Source organism: Squalius cephalus, assembly GCF_949319135.1.
Source record: "Squalius cephalus genome assembly, chromosome: 8".
In the NCBI taxonomy this organism is placed as follows: Eukaryota; Metazoa; Chordata; class Actinopteri; order Cypriniformes; family Leuciscidae; genus Squalius; species Squalius cephalus.
In genome coordinates, this window is record NC_137129.1 from 35098151 (window position 1) to 35117375 (window position 19225).

Below are 19225 nucleotides of genomic sequence, written 5' to 3' on the forward strand. Positions count from 1 at the left end.
ATGGCAGCTGAGTTCACTGAAAAGCTTTAGGCACTAGTTATCTTGGCAAACTTCAGTGGCAAGATTGTGTTCGTTTATTTATACACCATTTTGGAAAACATAATATGGAGATAAATGAAGACTTAACATGATAAATACGTGTGAGGTACAAACCAGAATTGAGTGTTCATATAGACATGCTATGATATGTGAACACATTATCATTCTGTCAAACAAAAGACTTAGTAGTTTAGATTCACCAATGATGTATATTTACATTATTGTAATGTAAGCCGCTGCTTAAAATGGGTGGGGTTTTGTAATATTATAGATTGCTTTCACTGCATCCTTGCTGAATAAAAATATTAATTTATCTAAACAAAATAATTCCTACCAAGTCATTTTGTACAATAGTTATTACAGTAAAACTTTTTTCGTTTTTATAATATATAAAATCTACAAATTATAAATATATTGATATTAATTACAAAACATCACCTTATTGTTGTTGTGCCTGTTTGTTTATTAAAAAAAATGAATTTAACAAAACATGTAACATATTAAATGATAACATCGAGAAAAAAAACTATTTTTTTTAGAAAAGTCGTTTTTGTGCAATTATGTAAACATGTTAATGTGACACACATTTGAATAATCACCCAGAAGCAGTTATATAATGTACTTTGAATGAAGAAATAAACTATTTTTGGAATTAGACATTTTGGCTCATTCGAGACTTTACACGAGCCAAAATGGCGTCGGTTTCCGTGCTCGGACGTAAACAGCTTCAGTTTCCTCCTCAGAAAGGAAGATCAGGGCGACTGCGAGGATCACACCGAAGAGATGGGAACGGAGAGTCGCGGCCCTAATTAAGCCATTTTAAATATAAAATATTCAGCATATTTACGTACCTCGGGTAAATGCTGCTGCTGTTTACATTTAATGACAGGTATATGTAGTTATAACCCTGTTATAATAACACTTTGCTCGGTATTCCGCTGTTTGTTTGTGGGCAGTAATTTGTGCCTGCAGAGTTATTAACGTGCTAGCTAACATGCTAGTTGACTCGAGTAGCCGAATGCAAATATAAATACGCGCGTTATAACACACAACACTTGTAAATTTAAAATCTTCCGTACTCTTAAACATAATTAGTGAATTTACGGATATATTTAGGACAATTTTGTAAGGCGTAATGTGGCTTGTTTTGCTGTTAAATTTAAGCTATCCAGTAGGCTAATCAGCTAACGTTAGCCGAGACTGTAAATTACGTTCTGCATGCTTACACGTGATTAATCCTGTTTCATCACACCAATACAGTGTAAAATATATTGAATCTTTTCTAAACTATTCATATGCGTTTAAAAGCCACGTGACTAACGTTACTCTTACAAATGAACATTTTCTGTCATGTTTACACAGAAATGCAATATAACTCGCTTTGAGGTATAGTGACGATTTATATTTTTCGTGTTTGTCGTTTGCATGATATTAAATGTCATTCACGCAGCGTTTTGTTAACTGTAGGGATAACTTCAGTTGGTAAAAGATCCAGGGGCCCGGGCCTCAGTCCGCGGTCTTGAGTTGAACAGCCATCCGACATCAGAGCGAGTGTGTCGGTGTCAACAGCAGAGCCCGGCTGCACACCATGGGCGACAGCAGAGGTGAGGATGTTTTGATTATATATCCACATGTGGCCCCACGTTTGTGCAGTAAAATTTACACTTCGAGCTGTAAGCTTAGATTTTAATTGCATTGCTCATCTGAATGACACTGTGTTTTGCATATAATCAGTGGATTGATACGTAAAGGTTAATACTCCTGCTAAATTTATACATTGATTTGCCAGTGTTTCATGATTGTTTTGTTGTTATAAGTTTAAATGGCTTTGTCTCATTATTAGTTTATGGTAACACTTAATTTTAGTGTCTTTTACATGTTACTTGTACTTATTATATTAATAGCAGTAATATGTGTGTAATTACATGTAACTAACCCTAAATCAAACCCTAAACCAAATCCTAACTCTATAGTAAGTACATATCGTTAATTAATATTACTCATTAGTTAAATGTATAATTTCACTAAGACACCTTAAAATAAAGTGTAACCCGGTTTATTTAGCATGTATCCAAGATAAATAAGCAGTTTGTGTTCTCGCTTAGTTTGATCAAGTCTGCAATTGATTTATTTTTAGATAATTGACATTTATGCATTTCATGAGACAAAGCTTGACAAGTGTGCTAATTTAATAATCTATCAGATGTTAAAAATTAATGTTAGAAATCAGGAAAGCAAAAATTCCTTTTATATGATTGTAATTGTATAATTTTTGCTCCGGTCTGATCCATAAACCTGCCTCTCCTCACAGATTCTCGTAGTCCAGACAGTTCATCCGTTTCCTCACCACCATCAGGTCAGCGTTCGCCCCCGTTGGCCCCTTCAGCCGCCTCCATGACTTCTCTGCCACCCATCACTTCAGCCGTGAACAGTCCCATCAGCAGCATGGGCTCACCTTTCTCAGTCATCAGCTCCTCTCTGGGTTCTCCTTGCCTTCCTGGAACTCCCTCTGTAGGCTACGGCCCCATCAGCAGCCCACAGGTGAGCACTTTCATGTTATCAATCCCAACTGTCCACCAGACTCTCATTATTTCAGTTACAGACCTTTGTGTTTGCATTGAAATAAACAGCCCAGCTTGTTTGGTTTCTGAGGGTACGTTTGCACGACCACAATGTAATAAAATAGAAACGTTTTTTGAAAAGTTTCACGCACAGACATTGTCAAAACAATCCCAATTGACACAGGCCAGTAGTTGGCGATGTCACTTCGTAAAAAAACACTGTGCCTATGGACTGAACACGTAATATGCATGTGCTTGACTTCACCGTTTTCACAAATTCACGTTTTTGTAGTTTACAGAGATGATGATAATATCAAAAGTTTTCAAAAGTTTGTGTTTTCAGGCCCCCAAAACGTTGTCGTGTAAATGAACGGCCAAAACAGATAAAACATTTTACGTTTTAGTTGAAAACGGTGTCGTGTAAAAGCCCCTGGCAGAAAAGTCTGGCAGAATTCAGATTTTTTTTTTCAACAAATTCAACAAAGTAGTGTAGATTTAGGACAAAGGCTGCACAATAGTTATATAGTTAAATTTGCATTAATATCATAGTTATCATCAACATCTTAATGTACACTACAGTTCAAAAGAAATTTTCAAAGAAATTAATTATTTTATTCAGCAAGTATGCATTCAATTGATCAAAAGAGGCAGTAAAGACATTTATAATGTTAGAAAATATTTCCTTTTCAAAGAATTTTTTTAAAACTTTATATTAATCAAGGAATCTTGAAAAAAAAAGTAGTAGTTTCCTCTAAAATATTAAGTAGCACAATGATCATTAAGCAGCAAATCAGCATATTAGAATGATTTCTGAAATGATCATGTGACACTGAAGACTGGAGTAATGCTGAAAATTCAGCTTTGATCACAGGAATAAATTACATTTTAAAATATATTAAACTAGAAAACTGTTATTTTAAATTGTAATAATATTTCACTGTTTTAACTGTATTTTGTTTTAACTGTGGTGAGCATTAGAGACATTAGAGCATTAAAACATCTTATCAACACCAAACTTTTGAACAGTGTTGTACAATGAATAGCAATATGCAACTAGACCTGCAAAATTTCAAGGTTTGGTTCAGCTTGTAAAAAAAAATCTAAATCCCAGTTTATTTACAGAGTTTATTTGAGCGTTTCATGTTAATCTTTAACAGACCGTCTGGTACTTTGACTTTAATTTCCAAAGTCTCTTAGGTAGGTTTCTGTCGATCTAAACCCGATTTCTTTTTAGTCTAAATTTTAGTGTTAACAATACAAAATAGCATAGTGGATTTGGTATTGTAGCACCACGTCCCTCGTTCCACAAGCTTTTTTGCGCCCCTCCTCATCACTGCATTTCTGTTTCACAGATGAACATGTTTCCCAGAAACATAGAGGTGAGACCTTGTACCCTCTCTCAGTTCCTGACTCTCTCATGCTTTCCTCGTTTTCTAGTCGCTCCTCTCATGTTAATGTCTCCTTCTCTTTACTGTTGCTCATAAATGTTGAAATGTTGCTCTGTTTGGATGTTGCTCTGATTCCTTGGATACATTCCGTCTTTAAGGGGTTTTGTTCAAATGACATCAAAATGCAATCAAAATAAAATTATTAATGATTGATCATCTTCCACTTGTGCTCAAGTTGATTTGTGATGGAATGGTGTTTGAATGATTTGGGGAGAAATGTCTGGTTATGATCAGTTAAGGGTTAAGGGCTAATTAGGCATGTGTTACTGACCATAAGAAATTAACATGTATTTTTCTTTTACTTTGCAATTTGAATTTTTTTTTTATTACTAACAATTACAAAATAGGAAGTGTTACATTTTTCAAGTGTTCAAAGTTTCAATACAATTTTTTTTTTTTTTTTTTTTTTTTTTTTTTGTCACTTCATCTCTTTCTTCATCTTTCTCATCGCCCTTGTCAGATCAACTCCACTGTGTCTATGTCGGGCCTGCATGCCGTCAGCAGCTCTGATGACGTGAAACCACCCTTCGGTTTGAAGCCGCTGTCCAGCCACAGCCCGGGACCCATGCTCTCACAGAAGCGTTTGTGTGCCATCTGTGGGGATCGCTCCTCTGGTAAGTCACTGGTAAACACTAATCCTAACTGGTCTGATCTTAAAACTGAAACTGTCATTCCTTATGAAAATGTATTTTTCCTTTTAAATGTTTATAGCCTGTTTATAGCTATTGGATAGGTGAGTAAAATAGTGAATCAGAATAAAATAGAGTAACAGTATCATCAATCAGGGGTAAGTGTAATGAGAATAGATATTTTTGACACGGTTTAAATCACAAAACATTTATTTTTCATGTTAATGTAATGGAAAAAATGCTATATATGTATTTGATATGTCTCCTTCAAGGTTAGATGTGTTGTACATTCAAAGATGCTCTACTGCAGCCCTTGTTTGTAACAATTGGTTATTTGAGCTACTGCATCAACAAGGAATTTTTGTCCACAGAACTGATGATCATCAGATATTTTCCCCACCCTAGATGGTTATACGTAAAAAAAAATCCCAGTATAGCAGCAAAAGTCAATAAAATCACTCTTCTTCCCCATTCTGATGCTCAGTTTGAGCTTTGGCAGATCGTCTTAACCATGTCTACATGCCTAAATGCATTGAGTTGCTGCCATGTGATTCATTGATTAGATAACGTTAACTAGATTTTGTGTTAAAGAGCAGTTGAACAGGTTTACCTAATAAAGTGGCCGTGACGGAGAGTGTATATTAAATAGCCATGTGGTAATTAAATATTTTACAAATAAAAGGTACTTCAACTCTATGGATTTTCCGTTTGATGTGCAAGTTGATGAGTGAGTGCAAAGCAAAAAAAGCAGCTTTTCATTATGTAACACTTATGTAACAACATTGTGCGTCAACATTATGAAATTATCGAATTTGGGCTCACTGATCTGTGGATTAACCTTCTAATTAACAAACCTAAACTGGCCTCATGTGTCTTCTCTCCAGGCAAGCACTATGGCGTGTACAGCTGCGAGGGCTGCAAGGGCTTTTTCAAGCGCACCGTGAGGAAGGACCTGAGTTACACATGCAGAGACAATAAAGACTGTCTGGTGGACAAACGCCAGAGGAACCGCTGCCAGTACTGCCGCTACCAGAAGTGCCTGGCCATGGGGATGAAGAGAGAAGGTAAGAACCAGAACTCCCACCTAACACATACACATACTACAGACCCAATATGAGTTCCACTGAAGGGGTTTTCAGTATCTGATGCCAGTGTTTCCTCCCCTTATAAATGCCCCTACATTTAATAGTAATTTGTTTGTAAACTACATTGGTCACTATGTTTATATTTATGAGTTAATGCAATAGAAAGACTGATCTACCACAATTTGGGTGAAATATTCTTTGCTGTGGTGGAGGAAACAAACTGATGATAATGTCTAGAGAGCAGGGTGGTTGATAGACAAAAAAGCACTGAAATGTTATGTATTGGGATTTACCCAAAAATGGCAGAAATGTATATTTTTTTTAAATGTTTTTTTGACATTTATTTTATTTATTTCACTTTTATTTTTATTTATTTTATGATTAATTAGATAATTATTACATTAATGTCACTAAGGAGAGCGAAAGAAGGGCTTTTTAGAATTAAGCAAGATAGATAGACAGTAATGACATGAGTAGGTATAGCAGAGACTTGTAGATTTCATAAGTCATATACATCACAGCACAAACCAGAGAGGAGAGGAGAGGGGGAGGGAGAGCTGTTGTCACCACTAACACCTGTCCCCCTCTCTCCCTCTTTTGTTTCCTCTCGTTCTCTCTCTTCCTCCCTCTCCTTCTGTAGTGGTCCAAGATGAACGTCAACGATGTAAGGAGAAAGCAGGGAGGGAGGGAGGGTTGGTCGTGTGTGTGAATGTGGGAATGGTAAAAGAGTTGCTCTGTAGGATATTAGTCACAGCCATTAAAGGGGTCATGCCATCTTTTTTTCTTCTTTTGAGATTCACTTGAAAATATGAAAATATTTTCTTAAAGTGATTTATTTTTTTCTCTCTCAAATTGATGCCTAGAGTCTGACCTTGTTAAAAATAATCATTAGCCCCCAACCCAGCTAGAAACAGCACATTATTTTGCTGTTATTAATTCATTTGATGTTTATAAGTAATAGTATACATGCGGTCTAGTCTTTTTGCAGAATAACTGGCAAATTATCACGTCTGAATTTACCATATATTTTCATAGTGCATCAAACTGTTATCATTAGGTCAAAGGAAGCTTAATTCCAGACGATATGACCCCTTTAAATGACATGATGCAGCAAAAAAATATTAGTCATGTGAGAATGATGTTTTGAATTTGTGCAATAAGGGACCTTTGTAGCTTTTACTGGGTCATTGATGAAGGAATGTTGCTGGAGGACTTAAATGTGTGAATGAATGTGTTGAAAACTATCCAGGAACTACATGTATCTGTATATCTCTGTGTCTCTCTACACCTGTTTTCATCTTTACCGCTTTTCCTATTCACTACTCCTTCTCTCTTTTCATTTTCCTTTTCCCATCATGTTAATCTCTCTCACACTGTCCTCTGCTCTATCCTTCATCTCTGTTTCCCCGTCTTGGTCCTTTTCTTCATTTCCCTGTGTGCGATACAGCAGTTCAGGAGGAGCGTCAGAGGAACAAAGAGCGGGAAGGAGAGGTGGAGTCCACCAGCGCTGCGAATGAAGAGATGCCAGTGGAGAAGATTCTGGAAGCAGAAATGGCCGTGGAGCAGAAGACTGAGCTGCATGCGGATGGCAGCTCAGGTGGAAGCTCTGTAAGTAACAGATAAGCATGTTAAAGAGGATTTATGATCTTTAGTGCCAGGATGATCTGTTGCGTGATCCAGACGTTTAAAGTAATTGGGCTCTAATTGTAGCAGCCCAATGACAGTAGGCTGGTTGACTGGCAGGAAGTTTCATTCAGCCATTAGAGCCAGCCATTCATATTAGAGCATTCAATTTTGATAAAGCTTTTGACATTTTTACTTGCAATATGCATGTAGATGTAATGAGACAGACAGAATGCAGATTTAGCACCATCTCCAAAGAGAGGACCTATTATATTTTTTTTACATTTTCAACTTTCTTTAGTGTGTAATGTTGCCGTTTGTGCATGAATAATGTCTGCAAAGTCGCTCCAAAGGGAGTTCTTCTCTATATCAGTAGGCACTGTTTTTGATTACCCTGAAACACCACAATTGTAGTCATGAGTTTTCTTTTGGGAACGTACATCACAATATTTCTCATTTAAATAATTCCTACCCAAGGCATAGGCAAATAAAAGGGGGGTGAGGCCTGGTTGCGTTAGTAGTGTGTTGAAACTCATGGTTTTGGAAAGGGGCGGGACATTTCCGAAACACGCTCAAAACATTTTCCTATCACAACACACTTGTCCAGCCAACCAATCAGAGCATATTGCACTTTTTGGAAAGAGGGGCCTCATTGAAACTGGAATTAAACAGGGCTGCATTTCTCGAAAGCATCATGAGTATCTTAGAGACCATTGTTGGCAATGGTTCTACGATCTACTTAGGCATACAATGCTTTTGGGAAACGCAGCCCAGAGTGTTACAGACAGGCGGATAAGAGAGGTGCTGCAACAAGATCAAATATAGGAAAACAAATGTGTTTTATGAACATCCAAGTATGAAAATCTATTCTAGTAGACCCCAAAATCAAGACTTTGTAAAAGAGCATAATATGGCCTCTTTCAAATGCAGATTCCTACTGCTGTATAATAACAAAAAGACTAGTGTGATGTTACTGTTTTTGTTTCATTCCCTCTGCTTACCACTTAACCATAATACTTTATTTTTACCTCTCCTCAGCCGAACGACCCAGTCACAAATATCTGCCAGGCAGCTGATAAACAGCTGTTTACTTTGGTGGAGTGGGCAAAGAGGATCCCTCACTTCAGTGAGCTGTCTCTGGATGACCAGGTCATCCTACTGCGTGCTGGTAAACCTGTTTGCCTCTGTCTTTTTTACTCTGAATAACGTATTTTCATATTTCTGAAAACCATTTAATAATATAAATCAGCAAAACTGTATTGTAGTGATGCTTCCCTTAGCAAACACTGTTAATAATTTACTTTACTTAATATTAAACCCCACTCATCTTATGCTGCTTTTATTTGTCTGTCAGGCTGGAATGAGCTATTGATCGCATCATTCTCTCATCGCTCCATCACGGTGAAGGATGGCATTCTGCTGGCCACTGGCCTCCATGTGCACAGGAACAGTGCTCACAGTGCTGGGGTGGGAGCCATCTTTGACAGGTAATATTCATGTCCCATGACTGCAGACTGCCAAGATGCACATACATTTTAAAAATGTGGATGCATTTTTTTTTTTTATCAGATAAGACGACATGCGCATAAAACTATAATGGAAACGCATTTACTGATTACATCCCTTGATGCACTAAAAAAAAAGACTTGCGTGACTTTGCCTCAATATTAGATGAGATTTGTAAACTGGACTAACCAGCAGACCAATGTCATTGCACAGCATCTCAATTGTTGGTTTGATCATTCTGAGCCAAAGTCTGTCATCAGAATAAGTTGATATAATGACTTCCTAGAAGTGTCTCGCATGATTGTGTTCCCAAAAACCAACATCTGAACACAAGATAACATGACAGCGTTTATTGCTTTTCGTCTGTGCGCTCTGAGACACAAGTCATGTATGATGTAGGAAAAAAGAGCCACAGTGGCTTCCCCAATTGCATCAACTTCCATTTTTATTAGATATTTTGCGCCAATTTCCCATGAAGTGACGATTTTTGTTCTCTCACATGGGATGGAACGTGCAATGTTTTTGCGATATTCCTATTTTGCGCATAAGTTATAAATTCGCAACTTTGGATTGAAACATAGCTATTGATGATGATTCATATTCACATCGCACTTTAATTTAGCTGGAATCAGACATTGTAAATGAGACTTAATGACAATTAATTTTGTTAGATTTGTTAATATTATTCAATTCAATGCTTTTCTTGAATAATTTCTTGTTGCCATTATGTAAGGATGTGCATGTGACCTGCTTTGCTTATGTGTGAAAAGGATTAGGCAAGAATAGTTAATTGTATCATAGTTTGTGGTAAACCTGCGCTCATAAAACTTAACAGCTTTGATTCTTGCTTTTTATGACACATTTAAGGCTGCAAAGGTGGTTGGATTTTCCTGCGTCATGACAAAGAAAAAATACCTTTTACCTCCCGACAGCCTGCCGCCTTGACGCTGCTATATATAGTGTGCTTTTTTAGAATGACACTGAACAACAGACAGGACATGCACATACATGCAAACACCTATATGTGCACCAACGCTCTCCTCTGCTTAGTCTCAACACACTCCCATTTACATAATCAGTACAGGCACACATATGAAGTGTGTTCTGTCATGTAATCGCTGTTTATTACAGCAATTGCTTATTTGAAGGAACAAATTTAGCACATTTCTCCCCTAGACTTCTGAAGACTCCATATTTTGTCTTTGTCTTATGCAAATCCAGGAATAATGAGCTACAGGCTGTTGTTTTAAATTAGCTCATTCTAGATGTGCTGTGCTACAGTTTGTTGTGATGCTCATATGAAATTGTCTTATGTTGCCATTCATCTTGTCATAATGTCTCTGCTTCAGAAATGAGCCTCCCTCCCTGTCCTCGTGTTTCACTGTCCATCTCACCTGATTTCGCAGCGCTTCATTGTCGTCCTGTTGGTGCCATGTGCTGTGTACACATGCTTCTTGCTTTGCTTTATTGGCTCATGCTCTACATGCTATTTAACCCTCTGTGCAAAATCTGATGTGTCTTCAGAATCATTTTATGTGCATTTTAAGCAATTAAGGCATGCTGAGTAAATATAGCGCATAATGATAACATAACTAAATGAATGAACTGTTATATTCCACAACAACAACAACAATAATATTATTATATTTTTCCTTCCGGGCTCAACGGTGATTTTGTATACATTTTTACTATTGTTCAGATATTTACAGGCCAAATTAGCTTTAAAATAAAAAAAATTTATTTACAAAAATTCTATCAACAGTTTTCGTAGTTTTAAAGTGTTATATTTTGTATTAAAATATATATTTTTTAATTTGCAGTAGCTATAAATTGTGTGTGAATAACATATATTTAAAATTATGTAATAAAGCCTTGCTTCAATTAGTATATGCGGATGAATATGCAAATTAGCCCTGCCTCCACTCACTCACGCCAGCTCAGAAATCCTCTCGGTCAACTTACTGAGAAAAACACTGCACAATGGTACAACGTCTTTACAACGTCAGTACAACGTCTTTACAACGTCGGACAGATAACGGTAATTAATACGATTAGCCCTTTGCTTGACTATGTTATCAAACAGCTAATAATGTGATGCTAATGTTACACAAACCATGTTCCCGTTCGTTTGAACAACTCAGAACGTCAGTGGAGAAAGGCTTATATTCAACATAATATCGTAATATACATCATACACCTGCTATATTGTTAAATCTACCCGATTTTTCATATCAGCAGAAAAATATACGGGGATAACCTGGCTTCTCTTGAGAATCCCCTGCTTCACGGTTAATGATATGCTAAAGCCTGCCCACACGTTGACGTGATTGGTTACAAGGTAGTTTGTGACGACAGAAACACCAGCGATTTAAAACTGCGTTTTTGAGACTGTCTATAGATCACTGCAGTTTCTTCTAAATTTGCTCATGGTTTGTCTTAAAGCATATTAAAAACACCACATAAACATATAAACAACATTAAAAATTTCATTTTCGCCACAGGGGGACTTTAAGAGAACCTTGGTACGGTTTGCATCAACAGATTTTGCAAAACATCAATGCTCAAGTTTGCATGAATTGAAATTACATGTACATGATTCAGTCGTTAAAGTGTCCATCCTTATTGTTGAGCCCTGTTCTTATCCTGATTTTTTTGGTTGTTGATCATGTTATGTTGTATTTGTTCTGCGCTGGGAACTGTCATTTCTAGCTTCATTGCTGCCATCCAATGATCCGTCTGCCTTCCTTTCAACAAGAGCCTGTAGCTTGTTACTCTTTGAACTGGGCCTACCGCCAACATACGTGGAGTCTTAACGTCTCTGCCTGGGCCTTTCTGGAGTGGGGAGACATTATATAACTATGATATGTGTAATGACGTTTTAATAACACATTGTGATTGAACACACAGGGAGAGTGCGCACAATGCAGAGGTTGGGGCCATATTCGACAGGTAATGACACTCCGCCACACGCCACAAACAAACAGCAGCAGTCAGAAAAGCCTGTAGCTTGAGAGTTTATTTTGGATAAAATTGTGTCTGGGGCTGTTTGGGGCAGGTAAAGACCAAACTGACCTTGTGTATGTGTGTCCGTGTGATTGAATGCATTGCTTGGATTCACAATATTAGCAAGAGTGACTGATGTTTTATGTTGCATGCTCTGTTTTTAAAAAGTTAATTTCTGAATGTTCTTTTTGTCGCATTAAGATGAAATCTGAGAACTGTTTTATTTTATATCCCTGTTATACCAGGGATTTTTATGTTTTTAAGTGGCTATGAAAACGGCTCCACCAAGCTTTTTTCTGTTGCCTGATTGTGAATTGTGGTACTTCAGAAATTAACCTAAATCTTCTTCTTTTTTCCACCTTTCCCTTCTTGCTTTTCATCCCATGCTCCTTCCTGCCCCCATTTTCATGGCGTCAGGGTGCTGACGGAGCTGGTGAGCAAGATGAGGGACATGCAGATGGATAAAACAGAGTTGGGCTGCCTGAGAGCCATCATCCTCTTCAACCCAGGTCAGTCCGCAAAGTCATAAACATTCAATTCATATACTAAGAATATTCTGATATAACTTTTTTTTCCAGATCAAATACGATACCAATACTTTCATTTTTGGTACTTGCCAGTGACGTATTTTAATTGCATTTGTAATTTAAAATAAAAAAATAATAATTTAACTACAGACCTCCCAGAAATGTTTGTTCGATGCCCTGATACCAGGCGTTATCGGTACATCTCTAGTTCATAGTCAATTTCTATTCAACCAATATCCAAACTTAGAAGTCCAGTTCAGATCGAGAGAAAATATTGCAATATATCACAGTTTTAAAAAAAATTTGTTGTTTTTTTTGCTGATTTGATTTTTACTCCTACTGTTTCTGACCTTCCTGATGACAACTTTTTGTTTTATGTCTGTTGTGCAGATGCAAAGGGATTGTCAAGCCCAAGTGAAGTGGAGTTACTGAGAGAGAAGGTCTATGCATCGCTGGAGGCTTATTGTAAACAGAGATATCCTGACCAGCAGGGGAGGTACAGCACATCAGCACATCATTTTCACTTCTATCCCTCAATAGTTCACAACAGTAGGGTTCAGTAAAATCCCATTTACAATCTTCATAATGAAATCATATATGTTGCTAATATTGCAGTTCAGTGCAGTTTCTCAACATCTCACTTGGTTTCCAGGTTTGCCAAGCTCCTACTCCGGCTCCCAGCGCTTCGCTCCATTGGCTTAAAATGCTTGGAGCACCTGTTCTTCTTCAAGCTTATTGGAGACACCCCAATCGACACCTTCTTAATGGAAATGCTTGAAGCGCCTCATCAGCTGACCTAACCTGGACTAGGCTCGATCCAGTTCAATCCGGTTTGCACCAGGGTATCGCAGTCCCCCCTGGACTCTGGGGCTTTACTGTCTCACTTCCCATTAACACCTTCCCCCACTCTCCTACACGTTCTCCTTGCCGCACCTTCAAACCAGTACAGCCCCGAAAAAAAGACTCTAAGCTGTCTGAAAAAAAAAAAAAAAACTTGTTTTCCATGTAAGGTTTTACACAGTATGAGCTGTCCAGAGAGAGCTTATTTTTCAAATTCCTTGGAGGTTCTAAATCATAAGCTTCAATTTAAAGACTTCGGCTTCCAACTCTCATATTGATTTGCTTTGGTTTGTATGTTACTCTGAATGCACGAATTGTACTTCTTTTTCGTTTATCATTGCAGTTATACAGCCCTTCAGCTGAATTTACAGTGCATGTGTGACCGGGGCGAGAATCCGGCGAGCCATTTGGCTGGTACGAATCAAGTCGCGGCAGACCTGCCTCTTTGTTTTTGTCTGTGGAATACTGCTAACTGCTATCTTTGGGATTTTTACCGTGAAATCCTACTTTGTACTGTACTCATGAAATGAGTCTGATTTATAAACGGCATTGGAAATTCTCGGCCTGCTTCATCTGGCCCATATGAAATGCAGGCCAGGGTTTTACATTTGTGAATAAATGTATGCAGGTTTTTTGAACATGAATTTTTTTATCATGTTCCAAGGAGGGCCTAAAGGCACAGATTAATTCTCGCAGGAAAATCCTGCTTTTTTTTTTTTGCCGGCAATAGGAGGGTCGACCTTGTTTTTCTTGTTTTAAATGAGCAAATAGATTGGTATAGGTTTTGGTACCTTCTAGAGGACCTTACACCTTTGCCATTTCATAATTTTCCCCATGTTCTTTTGATCGATTTCTTCACCAATTCCTCAAATACGAACCAATTCCACACCATGACCCCGAAAGGACAGATATTTATAAAGTGTGTGTGTGTGCTGTGTAGTATGTCCAACCACTCTTGTCCTTTCCACGTGATCGGTGTAGAAGGCCTTTTTCTTTTGTGTTAATGAAATCAGCTTGTCATCAGGCTCCTTTGGAATATACTGGTATTAACTTTGGCATAATAAACAACAAAAGAGATTCTGGTTTGTGTAAAGGCTGGAATACTCTACACAACTTTTGCAGATTTTTGCCTTGGTTTACAGTCGGGAAGAAATTGAGAGCAATTTTTGGACAGTCGAAGTTGAACGATTTCAGAGAAAACCGTGTAGTGTATGATGGGCACAGACTGTCGGAGATTATCAAACGTTCAATAGTTTAAGCCGATTTTAGAGCACATCTTGTTTTCATTTGGCATGCATCTAGCAACAAGAAGCATGTTTCTGCATGTGTCAATGCCCTGTTTATCTCTGTAACCATTTACAAAGTCTGCAAGTTTATAATGCCTGGTGTTTAAAAATCTGTTCTGATTTTAAAGGTAGTGTAGTGTGTATTCCAGCTTTAATGTGTTGTAGGAGAATCACCTTCTGCATTCCAGTTGCACTGGTTGCCTCCCTCATAGCAACTCTGAATTATTCAACAGGGACTGAGGGACTAGGATTATGTATATTGCGTTCAATCTGAAAGGTCGAAGTGTCAAAACCAGCATCCACTACAATCTCTATGCATTTATGTGCGAACGTTTGTATAGTCTTGGAAGGGAGAATTCAGGCCATTAAAAAAGATCTAGAAAATGCACCAGTATTGATGGTGGGTACTATTTTCATATATGCCTGTTTCTGTGGCTCAAACCAAGTAATTTTAGGAAGAGACTTGAGATCAAATACTGACAGTGTTTGAAGTTTTTATAGAGAAAAATATGTAGAGATTGCTAGTGGTCCCACCATTTTTGGTGCTAGTAACGACAACAGTTAGACATAAATGTTGACACCAAAATAGAAACACAGCAGTGGTCGAAATATGCAATTTCTCCAATAAGCTTGAATTTGATATGCCAATTTCTTATTTAATACATAAGATTTAATTCTGCATAATTATTTCAGTTGTAGTATCCAGATTTTATATATCCATAAGGTGCTTAATTTCCAGTTGAGAGTATAGTCATGCCGAAATCGGCCAGAAAGACGGAATTAACATCAGATAGGATCGTTCTCGTATGTTTTGAAGGATCGTTGGATCGTACTGTAATCCATAATATGCTAGCCATTGACATGTGACTGAATCCAGACTTCCATTTATAGCTTTGGTTCTCTGTGACTAGCATTGCCCCCTAGCTTAACTTCCCCGTGTGTTAGTTTTGTTAGGGCCAGTGGTAAGAAGAAGAATCCTGTTTTGAAGCCTTTTTAATGTGATCAATGACTGACTTCTGGTCCTATAAATTTGGCTTCCCGGTAGTTCCTCAAAGAGGTTCTGTATTTTCTTGTGCGTTTGGTCTATCCAGGTTCCATTTATCCAGGATTTAAAGCTATTTCAGTTGGTGTCTGCTCTATCTGAACAGTGGGAAGGCTCGTTTGATTGTGCGCTTGTGTTTTCATGTGGGCGTCTGGAGCTTTGCCAGAGTTGCCAGTCAGCCTATAAGGGTGTAGGTGTGTGTGTGTGTGTGTGTGTGTGCAGCTTTGCAGGAAAAATGCTATGTGAAAGATGCATACAAGAGTCGTCATGTGGTAAAAATCTTCTCCGTATTTCCTTGAAATGGAGTGCAATGGCTATTACTTGATTGCAGTTTGCCATAATCGACTTTTCGCTTGACTACATATTAATCCAGACATGCGCCGTGAGCTTGTGTGGCCGACCCTCCCTGTCTTTTGGGGTCCACTTTTTCCCCAAAATTGTTACTTTTTTCAGAATCTTACCTTTTAACAGCTCTCAAAATTAGCTTAGGGTTGCAAGGCATTCATAAAAATGAATAAGGCTTGCACAGGATTTTGTACAATGTACAACGTCTCGTTACAATGGACCGTAACCCCTGAATTATCCGTCATGCACCTGAACTGATTCAGCACTGCCAAACAGGTGTGAGGGGAGTGTTGTTTTTTTTTTTTGGCTGTTCCTGACTAACCCCTATTGGTTGACTGTGTACTGTGATGATCACTAAACGGAGCCCCTATTGCAACTATTTATACTGAGCTGAGTCAGAGATCCAGAGGGTTCTGGTAGTGTGTATTTTCTAAGGCCTTGTTGCTGCAATTGTCGTCACATGTGGGGAAAGCCCTCCTGTTTGTGTATTTGAAGCCGAGTGGCGCTCTGAAATATGCACAGTGCAAACTTGAATTAATCTCAGCCTGAGAATGAAGTGGGTGTGTTACAGTCTGAGAGCCGATTCACTTTTATCTTCGTTTTTGGCTTATCGGTGAATGTTTGCTTCTGTAATGAGATATATGCATAAGATATGAGTGAAGGTGAAGCATTTGCGAAGGTGAAGTGGGTTCATACAGGTGAATTGCACAAAACCTGTCAAGAATGTGACCGGGTCACACTTCACCGCAAAATCGAAAGACGGAAAAACAAGCCTGTTTAACTACCACTGTAATGAACAATTTTCGCCTCCTAAACAAAGTGATGTATCATTGGAATTGTGAAGTATTTTATGCTGATTTAAATCAGAATAATTGACCTACAGTAATTAATCACTATTTAGAATAATTGGAATAAACATTTCTGGATGCATTACAGTACATGCTATTTTTTCTATTGATTTTGAGGTGAAATGTGACCCGGACATGCTTTTTTGTGAGGTTCACCCATACATGATCATGTTGAATGGATGTACAGCTGAAGGAGGGCTATATGATGATGATTTTGTACTTGTAAGTGTGGGGGGGTGATATGGTGATTGTTTAACAGGAAAGAGATTTCATACTTGATATGATATGACAGAGCTTTCTTAATTTACTCCCATCAAAAGAAAAACGGCAACAAAGATATTGCTTCTCACTATGTTTTCTGACTTCTCTTTTCTTATGCTTTACATCTTTGTGTATCCTGACGTATTAGTGCAAAACTGTCATGTTATTTGGGGTCTCCCCCCCTCTCCACACCCTTCCCTCTTCATTTTTCTCGTCTAGTTTTTAATCTGTCTCCAGCAGTTGTGGAAATGAGTGAGTGTGGAGAAAGAAATGTCTTTCTTTTTGCTTTATTGTCATTAATTCAGAATCTGTTTTTGTTGGATGTACCATGTGTAAGTAAAGGTTTTAATACAGCACAGTTGTGTGAAGTTTCTCTCTTATCTTAGCAATCTGCCGGCCTTTTCACAAACATTCTGAAGTATCTTTCACTCGCCAGACCTGTTGGATTGATTTGCTTTAGTTTAAAGGAACACAATAGGTAATCATGATTTATCTATTCTTTCTTTAAACACTTGACATTAAATTTAAAGCAGTATCAGAATATGACACATGCGACTATAATTAAAACTCATTTAAACACACATTTAATCACTTATAGTTTGTGTATGGTTCTTTTCTACATATGTGAGATATACTTCATTAAATATTTGTACTTTTAAAAATACTTTTTTAAATAATTTTGTTATTGCAGGATCATTTAAATGAATTGCAAAAGCTAAAATGTTATCTTAAAATAATAACAAAAATTTTAGTTACAAAATCTAAACCAATACGTTAATATATAATGTAAATTTTAGCTTAAAATCTTGATGTGAATTAAGCTCAAATTCTTTCCGCCCCTCTTTTACACCATATTGTTGAAATTGGTCTTTCACCTGTCTTTACTAAGAGAAACTCTTGCTCTCTGAGTCAGTGGAGTCTTGTGTTTTGGGAGAGCTGGTGTGGTCCTCGCTCCTCAGTCCAGCAGGACCCCCGGGCCCTGAGCCGCTGCTGGCGCTGCAGTGTCGTGCTCCGGCCGCTAGAGGGAGGGCTTCTGCAACGTCACTCCGGGAATGCACCAATGGCATTCTGCCTCAGCTCTGACTCCTCCCTCACTTCCTTCTTCCTTTTCTAAATTCTAGGCCACGCACGCAAAAAGCAAGCAGAATGGATAAAAAGCTGTTGTGTGAATGTCCAGGTTGTTTAGCTATTTAATGAGTTCTTACATTTATTAATTTAGCAGACGCTTTTATCCAGTGCGACTTACAACTGTGAAGGAATGCAACGAGAGTTATTTGAGCAGGCCTTATCTAGGCATTATCTTTAGTGTCTCTTCTGATGTTATGGCGCTTGAATTTAACAACTACCCACTGCTTTAAAAAAAATATATATATATAATCTATGATGAGATTAAATATGTAATATTCGATGCGTGTTTTGAACCCGCTGTTTTCCTGTGTGAGATGCGCCTGCAGTTCCTCCGTCCGCCGCCAGGTGTCGCTCTTACAATGACTCCTCTGTATGGAATGATGAGTGCTGCATATTTTCGCAGTTATATTTGCGCAGTAAACATTCTGCAGTTCTAGAACTGCCGCCAAAACCTAATCCTTAACAATTTTAGAATTTAGTTTGCAACAATAGCTATTTCTGCCACGACTACAATAGGGCATAACAAGCCTTTTTTTTTCTTTTCTTTTTTTTACTTATAACACCTTGTATCCAGTGAGTCTGATTTGTTTAAATTTCATATCTAAGCAAAAAGGGTCTAATTTAAATATGCATTTTTTTGTTTTTGTAATATTTTTAATGTATAGGTTCCCTTGAGCACAGCTTAACATTAATAAAACGTGACAATGCATTTACAGCTCCAGTAAACTTAAAATAGCCGTGTGAAGTAACACTGTCTCCTCAGTTATCGGTTAAGTTACAAGGCAGCTGGACCAGCAGCGGTGTGTGTGAGTGTGTGTGTGAGGTAAATACAGGACAGAAACCTCATTGCTCTCTTTCAATGACCATCACTGTTCCTTAAAACTGAATTAATTTCCCAGCTAAGTAGATCGTATGTTGGCCATATATTTCTTAATATATATATTTTTAACACACATTTATAATTAAACTTTCTTCTTTGTCAGAGAATATTGCAATTGTAAAAATCCTACTGACTACAAGAAGTGGAAAAAATGAAGAGATCATTATGAGTTTA

At 37.7% G+C, this 19225-nt stretch overlaps 1 protein-coding gene across 18 annotated transcripts; it reads left to right on the forward strand.

Moving 5' to 3' along the window:
- The first annotated feature begins 723 nt into the window (after positions 1–723).
- rxrba (retinoid x receptor, beta a) lies at positions 724–17397 on the forward strand. Of its 18 annotated transcripts, none has more exons than XM_079878366.1 (14): positions 781–928; positions 1507–1643; positions 2351–2580; positions 3953–3979; positions 4509–4662; positions 5562–5741; positions 6403–6426; positions 7210–7370; positions 8424–8553; positions 8740–8872; positions 11799–11840; positions 12312–12403; positions 12812–12917; positions 13074–17397. In XM_079878366.1, exons 2-14 carry the CDS (start codon positions 1628–1630, stop codon positions 13219–13221), a joined length of 1443 nt encoding a protein of 480 aa, XP_079734492.1. In that variant the 5' UTR covers positions 781–928; positions 1507–1627; the 3' UTR covers positions 13222–17397. The 18 variants fall into 18 exon arrangements, with proteins under 18 accessions (XP_079734506.1, XP_079734492.1, XP_079734508.1 ...); XM_079878377.1 differs by having other exon boundaries at positions 790–928; positions 7213–7370; XM_079878376.1 differs by having other exon boundaries at positions 794–895.
- The last annotated feature ends 1828 nt before the right edge of the window (positions 17398–19225 follow it).

Excerpts from the sequence above, each read along its gene's own strand:
- rxrba (XM_079878366.1), top strand. Across the intron at positions 6,427-7,209 it reads CCAAGATGAACGTCAACGAT|CAGTTCAGGAGGAGCGTCAG; the intron begins GTAAGGAGAAAG and ends TGTGCGATACAG. Across the intron at positions 7,371-8,423 it reads GCAGCTCAGGTGGAAGCTCT|CCGAACGACCCAGTCACAAA; the intron begins GTAAGTAACAGA and ends ACCTCTCCTCAG.